Here is a 12144-nt window from a genome sequence, read left to right as displayed (position 1 = left end):
TTTTATGCCTGCCAATACCAGTCACTTAGTACTGCTTTGATCTGACAGATTTAGATTATATCTTCTGATTAAGGGGCTTCACTGGTGGTTTAGACAGTAAAGAATCAGCCTACAATGCAGGAGACCCAGGTTCGCTCCCTGGGTCAAGAAGATCCCCTGGAGAAGAAAATGGCAACCTGCTAGTGTATTCTTGCCTGAAGAATTCCATGGACAGAGGAATCTGGTGAACTATACAGTCCATGGGGTCACAAAGAGTCGGACACAGCTGAGTGACTTTCACTCACTCACTTCCTATGTATCTTGAATGTACTTCAATTTAATTTCTCTGAACTTTCTTTTTAAAAGTCTTCCCCACCCCCCTTTTTCTTCTGTTTAGTTGGAAGGCGCTGAACCTTCTGGGCAGCTTCAGAACATTGATGAAGAAGTTATCTCTTCTGCCTGCCGTCTTGTGTGTGAGTGGGCCCAGAAGGTGTTAAGCCAGCCATTTGACACAGTCTTGGAATTAGCCCGCTTCCTTGTAAAAAGTCACTATATAGGCACCAAGTCGATGGCAGCGCTTACTGTAATGGCAGCAGCACCACCAGGTACAAAATTATTAACAAGCTGAAACTGACAGGGTGTTACTACATCTAGAGTTGGTGGTAAAAAAAAGAGTTTAGCCATAACACTTCTCTCTCTTTTTAGTATTTGTATATGTTCACTCTTCATTTAATTCGAAATTAAGATGGGCTTATTGAACTAACAAAAATAATAACAACAGTTTTTTCATGATAAATTTTAAGTTACAGCTTTGTATGTTGATCTGCTTAAATATGAAACTGTTATGATTTGCCAGTTGGTATTTCATTAATTTTTCCATTGCTATTTTGAAGTTTAAATAATATATGTATGTGCACTTTTAAGTATATATGTGTTTCTAAATAAATAAATATTACAAGTAAATAGTAAAGTTAAGTTTTTAAATTACTGGCTGAGACTCCTATACCGAAAACTAATACTTATAAATGAAGTTATCTTTGGACACTGTGAAAGGTACCTGGTCTCACAAAAAGTAAATCATGTGAGTGAAGCATTACTATGAAATAACAAGAGTGACTTTTTAAATATGCATTCAAATAGCTATTTTTATTCAGATAGGAACTCTAGAATTGACAGTTTGAGGACTGGCAGTATCATTAGAATAATGACTCCCTTGTAAGTTAATAGCTGTATAAAGTACCTGTTTTCATGAAATTTTTCAAATGTCTTATTTCAGTCATACTTTAATAACCTAAGAAAGAGTGAATAAATTTTATTACTCTAGGAAATTATAACTTCTTTAAAAAAATTTATTAATGTGAAATGGTAAATTTCTCCCAGTGAGGACTATAATTATACTCTTAAATAACTTTATTTTTTTATCTTAACTTCATTATTTTAATAAGGAATCCTTTTCCTCTATGTTTAAGAAGCTTTAAGCATTTGTGGTATGTGTGTGAGATTGTTCTGTTCTCTCATTTTTTTTGTCATTTGAGGACCATCAATATGACCAAAATAGCCTTTTACAAGAGCCTCATCGTTTATCTCAATATAAACTGGATGACTCAAATCCATACATTTACAGTTACACAGGGGCTGAAGAGTGCATGGGCAGCCTGATGTAGCTAGTTAGTTCACATCTGTTACCTCATTTATTCCCATGGCAATCCTGTAAGAGCCGTGATATTTATTCCCATTTTAAAGATCAGAAAAAAACTAAGCGAGAGTGAAAGAAAGTGAAGTCGCTCAGTCGTGTCCGACTCTTTGGACTTTAGCTTGCCAAGCTCCTCCACCCGTGGGATTCTCCAGGCAAGAATACTGGAGTGGGTTGCCATTTCCTTCTCCAGGAGATCTTCCCAACCCAGGGATCGAACCCGGGTCTCCCACATTGCGGGCAGAAGCTTTACCATCTGAGCCACCAGGGAAGCTCAAGACTAAGGGAAGTTAAGTAGTTTGTCCATAGTCAGATGAAGTGTGGAGCCAGAATTTGAATCCTGATTTGTCTGTCTCCAAACCAAGGTTACTCCTTTACATAAGACTGTTCTAGCTTCTAGCAAAACAAGTTCAAAAAAAGATATGGGCCCTTCAACTTTCAGGGTTCCCTTTCTCCTACCCCTACTGACACCCAGAAGAGGAACACATTGAGGACTTAAGAGATATCATAGGTATCTAGATATCATGATCTCTATGATATCATAGATATCATATCAAAGAAACATCTGTCTTATTTCCCACAGTATTCACATAGGCTGACTAAAAAAAGAATGTTGAATTAATGGATTTTTAAGGCATAAGTGTGAAGAAAGGTATATTCTATAAATGAAAATACTGACAATCATATAAATAGACATTTGTATAAATAGATAATAGATAATATACAATATATAACTAGACATATAAATAGATACAATATATAAATAAACATTTGTAACTTTTTGAAAGTAGCTTGGGAGGCTGTTCTTTTAACAACTGTGTCATTACTCAGTATTTTAGAATCTCCTGCAATTTTGTTCTCAGCCACTGCCACTTTTAAAAATACCTTTTGTAGTGAATAATCTTCATCCTTTGAAGATGAATCTGTTTTTTTATAGTCTCCATATTAAGAACAGGTTGTATTACAGATGTCCTTTTCTAAGTCAGCTGCTTGGAACCCTTTCCCGTCCAGAAACCCTGGCAGGAGGCATCATAGACAGAGAGCTTTGGGCAGTTGGCAGAGGCTCTTGGGGTGCAGGTGCTGAGCAGCCGGAGCCGAGGCTATGGGTTGCAAGGGAGCAGTGTGATTTGAGTTGGATTTGAGGGGAAAAAATAGTACTTAGGTGATTAAAGGGAAGGTCAGAAAATGAGAGATTGTTGAGGAATGAGTGTGTGGGTGAGAGTTTACAGGTACTTTCTCTCCTTCTCGTCTCCCACTCACCAGGCTGTTGCTGTTCACAAGATGAAAAGCAGAACCGTCTGGGGAAGGGAAGGGCAGGGCGTGCCCTCAGGACGGGGTGTCCTCCCCTGGCCTCTCTCCATTCTTCTTACTGACTGCTCCCTTTTTGTTGATCTTAATACCACTCCCTAGATGTGAAATGAGCTTTTGAAAAATTAATTTTCTTACATAACCAGTTTTTCTTAAAATATATCCCGTGTTTATTTTATCATTCCTTTTTCTCAGTGTTTCATCTTACTACTGCTTGAAAAAGTTTCCTCGGAGACCCTTTTTTTAGACTTTATTAACTTCAGTCTTACTAAGAAATTCTGCTTAATTTCTCCTAAGTCATACTGATATAATTTTATCAGTTAAAACTGTAGTACCTATTTTTATGAAATTCTTGTGGAATTAAAGACTTGTTTTCCCCATGCAATTTTTTCCTAAGATATAGATGGTTTCTGCAAATATGTTTTGAGTGCCCCTTGTGGGCTGAATATTAAAATCATAAAAATGCATGAGTTTCTTAATTAGAGAAGAGGGGAAGGAGATTTTCTGACATCTACTGATAAAATGTAAAACATGTTAGCTTGGTACTGACTTGTCTTAACTTCTGCACTTTAGTGATATAGCTACTATTCTTTTCAAAATCTTCATCTGTTATTGCTGGTTTAACTACCAAGTTGAGCCATATTTTAAGGTTCAATTAAAACCATATTGGCAAATATTTATAAACAGTAAATGTAATGTTAATGCTTTGTAAAGAAATTGTGAGTTAAAATGTCCTGGGTTTGTTGCTTTGTCCAGTAGATGGCTACATAATCAAAGAAATTGAATTGTAACTGCCTTCTATAAAGAATATTTACGCTCTCCTTTCTGTTTATTTTCAGGAATTAAAGGAATTACCCAGCCTTCTGCTTTTATACCTACAGCTGAAAGTAATTCCTTTCAGCCTCAAGTGAAGACTCTGCCATCTCCTATTGATGCTAAACAGCAATTGCAACGGAAAATCCAGAAGAAGCAGCAAGAACAGAAACTACAATCCCCTTTGCCAGGAGAATCCTCAGCAAAAAAATCAGAAGGCGCAGCAAGCAACGGAGTGACTAATCTCTCTAATGGGAACCCTGCAATCCTCTCTCCTCAACCTATCGGTATCGTCGTGGCAGCTGTCCCTAGTCCCATTCCGGTAATATCATTAAACAGTATCTGGCATGACTGGGATGGTGGGAAGTCCATTGTTTAATTAAAAGTAGCACAGGAGAAGGCAGCAAACAGAGGTATGCTGCTGCTGCTGCTGCAAAGTCGCTTCAGTCGTGTCCAACTCTGTGCGACCCCATAGACGGCAGCCCACCAGGCTCCTCCATCCCTGGGATTCTCCAGGCAAGAATACTGGAGTGGGTTGCCATTTCCTTCTCCAATACAGGAAAGTGAAAAGTGAAAGTGAAGTCGTTCAGTTGTGTCCGACTCTTAGCAACCCCATGGACTGCAGCCCACCAGGCTCCTCCATAAGCAGAGGTATAAATTCAGGTATAAACTGAGTGTGTGACCACACAAAGATTTCACTTCAGTCAGTTGTCTTTTATTCAGGATATACGTTGTTATCTACAAAATAAGCTATAAACAGAACAGAAGTGAAATTACAAGACACATAAGTTTTCGTATAACCAGTCAGAGCTGAGATGAGGAGATGAGTCATTTTCAGAGTTGTTTCATCTCTGGCTCAGCAAAGATGACACAAATGCAGGCTTTTTTTTTTTGGTTTAATTTTTTTTTCTTTTTATCATTCAGATGGAACAAAATTATAATGTGTATCGGTAAAACATTAACATAGTCCCATCTCTGGCTTGCTGAACACGGGACCTCGGGCAAGTCTCTTAGTTACTCTGAGTCTCTCTCCTTACCAGCAAATTGAGGTCTGGGTATACTCCTTGCCTGTCCCACACAACTGAGGTTATGACGAACAGGCTTTGAATATGAGAGTGTATCGTACTAAAACAAGATAGTATTTTAGGTTGTTATTTGTGATACTATTAGAAAGATATTGTATCTTATTTTTTTCTTGTTTTTATCATTGTCATCGTCATCCTGTCATTAAAGCATGGAGTACCTGGGAACCATTCTCTTGCACTGATCATTATACAGCGAACTGGGGAAGGCAGTAGTTTTATCTGAGACCTTATCCACAGTGGTTTGTTAGTAATGTCCAAGGTCAGTCCACGTATAAGACAGTCTCCCCTGTGAGTGAGTCATCTTGGCACAAATTCCAGTTAGTAAATAGTTGTGATAGTTCTTCAGATTTTATCTCTGCTCCCTATAACCTCCTTAAAAAAAAATCATTGTTTTAGCAATGTGAAATTTTTTACTGACATCTTAATATTCTTCTTACATATTGTATTTGGTAACTATATTACACCGTGTTGCATGTATTATAGTGTTTATTTATCTGGTCTAAAAGAATTCTTGTCTAACATAGGAACTGTTTTTTTCTTTTTTTAGCATTACATGTATAAAATGCCTCAATACTAATGAATTATATGAATTGCTATTTATACTCTGGACTTGATAAATCTGGTATTTTTGTTTTCTACCTTTTAACAGGTCCAACGGACCAGGCAATTGGTAACTTCACCAAGTCCAATGAGTTCTTCTGATGGCAAAGTTCTTCCCCTCAATGTACAGGTGGTCACTCAGCACATGCAGTCTGTGAAACAGACACCAAAGACTCCTCAGAACGTCCCAGCCAGTCCCGGCGGGGATCGTTCTGCCCGGCACCGCTATCCTCAGATCTTACCCAAGCCAGCCAGCACCAGTGCTCTCACCATCCGCTCTCCGACTACTGTCCTCTTCACTAGTAGTCCCATCAAAACTGCCGTTGTGCCCACCTCACACATGAGTTCTCTAAATGTGGTGAAAATGACAGCGATATCCCTCACACCCAGCAGCAGCAGTACCCCTCTGAAACATTCTGCCTCAGCAAACAGTGCTACAGGAACAACAGAAGAAGCACGGACCATCCCACAGATCAAGAATGGTTCTGTTGTTTCACTTCAGTCTCCCGGATCCAAGACCAGCAGCACCGGGGGACCCTCTGCCGTGGAAGTCAAAATGGAGCCTGAGACATCATCAGATGAGCCTCCGATACAGTGCCAAGAGAACTCTGACGGGACCGACATGCCCAAAACAACACCTGGTGCCCTCTCGGGACAGAAAAGTAATATAGATGGAGTAGTACAGAAACCTTCCAATGAAGGTGTCGTTGAAATAAAAGCGACTAAGGTCTGTGACCAGAGGACCAAATGTAAAAATCGCTGTAATGAAATTCTGCCAGGCACTTCAACAGGCAATAATCAGAGCACTGTCACTCTCTCAGTTGCCACTCAGAACTTCACTTTCACCAGCACCAGCTCACCATCTAATGGTGACTCAATAAATAAAGACCCTAAATTGTGCACTAAAAGTCCAAGAAAGCGGCTCTCTTCTGCACTGCAAGAGTCCCAGGTGCCTCCTATAAAGAAACCAATTGTGGAACAGCTGTCTGCAGTTATCCCAGAAGGTCAGAAACCAGGCAGTGTTAAGAAGGACCCAAAGGTTCCACATTCAGGGAAAACAGAGAGCTCAGCAGCAGGTGCTCAGATTTCCAGCAAGGTCTCAACACATGTCAGCTCACACATAGTGGCAAGTCAGCCCTTGGATTCCTCTGCTCTTGTTACCAGCGATTCAGCTTTAGAACAGCAAACCACACCATCATCATCTCCAGATATCAAAGTAAAGCTGGAAGGCAGTGTCTTTCTCTTGGACAATGATTCAAAATCAGATGGCAGCTTTAATCCAAATGAGTGGCAACAGGTCACTAAGGATTCTGAATTTATATCTGCCGGCTGTGAACAACAGCAAGATATCAGTGTTATGACAATTCCCGAGCACTCAGATATCAATGACTTAGAGAAGTCTGTTTGGGAATTAGAAGGAATGCCACAGGACACATATTCCCAGCAGCTCCATGGCCAGATCCAAGAATCTTCTTTGAATCAAATACAAGCACAGTCTTCAGATCAGTTACCTCTACAGTCCGAACTGAAGGAATTTGAGCCTTCTGTTTCCCAAACAAATGAAAGCTACTTTCCTTTTGACGATGAGCTTACACAGGATAGTATTGTAGAAGAGCTGGTGCTCATGGAGCAGCAGATGTCGATGAACAACCCTCATTCTTATGGGAACTGTTTGGGAATGACCCTGCAGAGTCAGTCTGCGACTCCAGGCGCTCCAATGTCATCTCACGCCTCCAGCACCCACTTCTATCATCCAGTTCATAGCAATGGCACTCCAATCCACACCCCCACCCCCACCCCCACGCCCACCCCCACCCCCACCCCCACCCCGACCCCCACATCTGAAATGATTGCTGGGTCGCAGAGTCTGTCACGGGAGAGCCCTTGCTCCAGGCTGGCCCAGACGACACCTGTGGATAGTGCTTTGGGAAGTAGCCGACATACACCCATCGGTACGCCACACTCTAACTGCAGCAGTAGTGTCCCTCCCAGCCCCGTGGAATGCAGGAATCCTTTTGCATTTACCCCAATAAGCTCCAGTATGGCATATCATGATGCCAGCATTGTCTCAAGTAGTCCTGTGAAACCAATGCAAAGACCCATGGCCACACACCCTGACAAAACCAAGCTTGAATGGATGAATAATGGGTATAGTGGGGTTGGTAATTCATCTGTTTCTGGCCACGGCATTCTCCCAAGCTATCAGGAACTAGTGGAAGACCGTTTCAGGAAACCTCACGCTTTTGCTGTGCCTGGGCAGTCTTACCAGTCTCAATCCAGACATCATGACAGTCATTTTGGTCGTTTGACTCCTGTCTCTCCTGTGCAGCATCAAGGTGCCACTGTAAATAACACCAATAAACAGGAGGGTTTTGCAGTCCCTGCCCCTCTTGATAATAAAGGAACTAATTCATCTGCCAGCAGCAACTTCAGGTGCCGGAGTGTGAGCCCTGCTGTTCATCGCCAGCGTAATCTTAGTGGAAGCACCCTCTACCCAGTATCTAATATCCCCCGATCCAATGTGACCCCCTTTGGAAGTACAGTAACCCCCGAAGTTCATGTTTTCACAAATGTCCACACAGATGCATGTGCCAACAACATAGCTCAAAGAAGTCAGTCAGTTCCATTGACAGTCATGATGCAAACAGCCTTCCCAAACGCTCTTCAAAAGCAAACGAACAGTAAGAAAATAACCAATGTTTTGTTGAGTAAACTTGATTCTGACAATGATGATGCTGTGAGAGGTTTGGGCATGAACAATCTGCCCTCCAATTACACCGCCCGGATGAATCTCACTCAGATTTTGGAAACATCCACTGTCTTTCCGAGTGCCAATCCGCAGAATATGATTGATTCCAGCACTTCTATTTATGAATTCCAAGCACCATCTTACCTCACCAAAAGTAATAGCACCGATCAGATCAGTTTTTCTCCTGGGGATAATCAAGCACAATCAGAAATTGGAGAGCAACAGTTAGATTTCAGCAGCACTGTTAAAGACCTGTTGAGTGGAGACAGCTTGCAGACCAGCCAGCAGCTAGTAGGTCAGGTAGCATCTGACCTCACTAATCCTGCGTCTGACTTCTCTAGCGACATCAGGTTGTCTTCTGAGCTCTCAGGCAGCATCAACGATTTGAACACTCTAGACCCAAATCTACTGTTTGATCCAGGTCGTCAGCAGGGACAAGATGATGAACCTACACTGGAAGAATTAAAGAATGACCCCTTGTTTCAACAAATTTGCAGTGACTCCATGAGCTCTATGACTTCATCAGGTTTTGAATGGATAGAAAGCAAGGACCATCCTACTGTTGAAATGTTGGGTTAAATTGTGTTTTATAATATGTAGCACACTGTAACTAAAGACATATGTATTGTATTTGTCTTAATGGAAGTGCCTCCCGCAGCAGAAACACTTACTATTAATTGTGACATTTTAAAAAGAGTTTGCTGCCGAAGTGGTTTCTTCTTCAGTAGGAAATGGTTAGACTCGCCTCAGTTCTTACCAAGTTTCTGAAAAGAGTAGGCTGTAGAAAAACAAATATTAGGTTTTAAATTTTGTAATGTTCCCCCATTTAATCACATTGTTTGCTAGTAAACAAAAGAATAACCAGCTTTTACAAGAGCAGTCTAGATCTTTATTTTGTATAAGTTCATTTTATTTCATTGGTTGATCTGCACAGATTTTAGAGGAAACCATTGATTTTAGATATAGGATATTTTGTTGTTGTTGGCATTATCTTTTTAAGTATGAAATCATAGCTAAAGTGAACTGTAGACAAGAAGGTCTTCCTTGAAACAAGGATAATATTCAGGTTATTATAAGTATTTAGGCTTGAAGCATAGAGCTACTGTAGAATGAAAAAATAAAATCTCTGTAGGACTTTCTGGGACTTCAGTACCATTTGCACCTGCAACGAAGGGCTTAAATAGGAGGAAATAATGGAAAATGAAATATTAATATAAGGAAAGCAAAAGCTGCACTAAAATTATTAAAAGGAACAACTAGTAGCCATTTTTATTTGTGACCTTGCGTTAGTCTTCTTTTAAAATGTTAGTTTTAATATGGAGCTACCACAGAGACATGCACGCATGCAGGCGCATGCACACACACACACATGTAAACAAAGCAAGTGAGTAATGCGAAATGTTGTAATTTAATAGAACAAATGCAAGCATGTTAGAAGAATATCTTGTTTTATTATCTGGTTAGTTGAGATGAGGAAATTTAGAAGGAAACTAAAAAGCATTTTCTTAGTTTCATCACAATATGTCTGTAGGCACATATTAAATTCTATTTAAGATTTATTTTGAAGGTTTTTATTTATAGTATTCTTAAGTCCTCAATTTAGCGACTGGCTCCTTCACTCCTCCTGAACATAGAAATGCAGTTTGATCATGGGATCCCTTTGAAACACAAGCAAGCAGGAGAGAGATAACACAAAAAACTGAAAAGACAACATTTCATCACCCAAGGTCCGAAGTCACAAATCTTTATCTCTGATAAAACAAAGGGGATATCTAATAGTACTTGAAGAAGAGGAGCATTTTATAACATGCTTAATTTATTTATTGTAATAACCACAATTGCAAAAAGAAGCACTCAGGATTTGTTTTAGAATGTTTCTCTCTTATAGCTCCCATTTTGTTTTGTGAATAATTATTTATGAATTTCATGCTGACACAAGTCTTCTCACTAGTTGACAGCTCAATTTAAGTGATTTTCAAGATTAGTTTCAAATAGACTTAAAAATTTGCCATTAAATTTTTAAAGTTGTCCTTAAACCATTGCTCTGCTATCTTGAACCTAACTAAGCTTTCCTTTACCTTAATTAGTAAGCCAATCAGAAGACTACAATCAATGAATATTTAACAAATGTGATGAGTTTAATTTAATACAGTTTCATTGTTCAATAAATTTGCAAGATAGAATATTAACATTTTGATAAATAAATGGTGCTAGGGTTGGCTCAGAGGTTTATATATTGATATGTCCTAGTTACTGACATTTGTGTGTTTGCTGTTATCTTGATTTAATGATCTGTTAGATATTTTTTCTTGATGCTAGTTATTTCTTCACTGTACATTGAGACACAGCACTACTGCACACCAAAGTATGCAATACCCAAAGGAAACTGTGGGATTTCTCTTAACAAATGATGGGAGCCTTTCTATATGAGATACTCTGAAAAGGAGATTTTGAGGCCATTCTAATCCCTTGTTTACATTATTAGCTTCCTACTAATATAAAAAATAATGGGAATCTTTTTTGATAAAAATATAAAGACTGGAGGATTTTTAACCCCTGTATAGTATTGCAGCAAACACTTTAAATTTGGTTGAATTCGTCCAGCAAACTTCCTGGGATTCATATATTGCACTAAATTTGTTGAACCTGTGGTAGGCACATCTCTTAGGATAAATGCAACCAATACAGTCCACAGATTAAACTTTTTAAATGTGTTTCATTATGAAAAGACAAAATGTCATCAAAGTGACAGATAAAATTGTCTTATGTAGCAATGTGCATTAATCTCAATGAGATATTTCTATTTCTTATTCTCTTACATGAGAATATTACAGCAGGAAGAATTAAGTTTAGTTTGCTTCACCATGTTAATACATGATCACAAAATGTGCATGAGTGTTACTGACTTATCTTGTACAGTACTAGGTATTCCTGTAACCACTTTTTTTTTCTTGGCTGTATTGAAAACTGGTTCAGTGTTAACCAGACAAACATAGTTATTCACAAGTTATTTACTTTTTTATGTTTACTAATTCTGCTTAGTTATTGTTGAATATGTTCTTTTCTCAGATTATTTTCATTGTTTTGATGTTTTAAACATTTTGCATACTGTTTATCATGATAAGACTTCATGAAGTAAATAATTTTGCATATAATTGCAATAAGCACTGACTTTTGAACTGAAAAGAAGGAAAGTGGTTTTTTGTGCAGTGCATCAGAGGTTCATATAAGAGTCTTGTACTATAACGTGCTTTACTACACCATAAATGACAAAAACAAGCCCTGTTTCATGTTTTCATTTAGTGCAAAAAGTCAAGATTTCCCCAGTGTTTTGTTGTCTGTTGTACCTGCTGAAACTACAGTAGTTGAATATTGCAGTAGCATTTCAGTTCTCTTTTTTTATTGAAAGTGCTCAAAAATTGTTTTTTAAATGTTTTCAAAAACAATTAAAAACATTTTATATTAAACTGACTGGATTTTAAAGTGATTTATGGGATGTATTTTATGTAGAGCGCATAAAAGTTGAGGAAATGGGGGAAAAAAATCAGCATAAGGAGGAGCAGTGCTGCTAATCTAGTCTCTGTCATTAATCCAGAAGGCTATATGGATCTTATCTTGTTCATCCAAACTCTGCTGTTCACTTACAATTTTTTACTGATGAATGATATATGACAGAGTTTTATGTTGTAACAACAACAAATCTTTCCTTTTGTTCATTGACATAAAATGTTTGCTTTAAAATGTTACTCTGTGGTGTACCTAGATATGGGTATTTGGGGATCTTTGAATTGAAAAATAATAGAAAATTGAGAATATTTTAAAGCACATCTATGTCCAAAAGCATGATAGGCATTTTGGTGAACCAGAAATACAAAGTGATAAGTGCACTGAACTTGTGAGCCAGAACTTGAGCTCTA

At 38.6% G+C, this 12144-nt stretch overlaps 1 protein-coding gene across 1 annotated transcript in view; it reads left to right on the top strand.

The window, feature by feature from the left end:
• RFX7 (regulatory factor X7) overlaps positions 1–11694 on the top strand; it is a 139846-nt gene extending 128152 nt beyond the window's left edge. The window contains exons 7-9 of the mRNA XM_040226583.1: positions 377–584; positions 3820–4115; positions 5528–11694. Coding sequence (XP_040082517.1) covers positions 377–584; positions 3820–4115; positions 5528–8806 — 3783 coding nt within the window. The 3' untranslated portion in view covers positions 8807–11694. The remainder of the gene's footprint in view (positions 1–376; positions 585–3819; positions 4116–5527) is intronic.
• The last annotated feature ends 450 nt before the right edge of the window (positions 11695–12144 follow it).

Source organism: Oryx dammah, unplaced genomic scaffold (genome assembly GCF_014754425.2).
Source record: "Oryx dammah isolate SB20612 unplaced genomic scaffold, SCBI_Odam_1.1 HiC_scaffold_26, whole genome shotgun sequence".
NCBI classification, from domain to species: domain Eukaryota; kingdom Metazoa; phylum Chordata; class Mammalia; order Artiodactyla; family Bovidae; genus Oryx; species Oryx dammah.
This window is presented reverse-complemented; position numbering and strand designations above follow the sequence as displayed.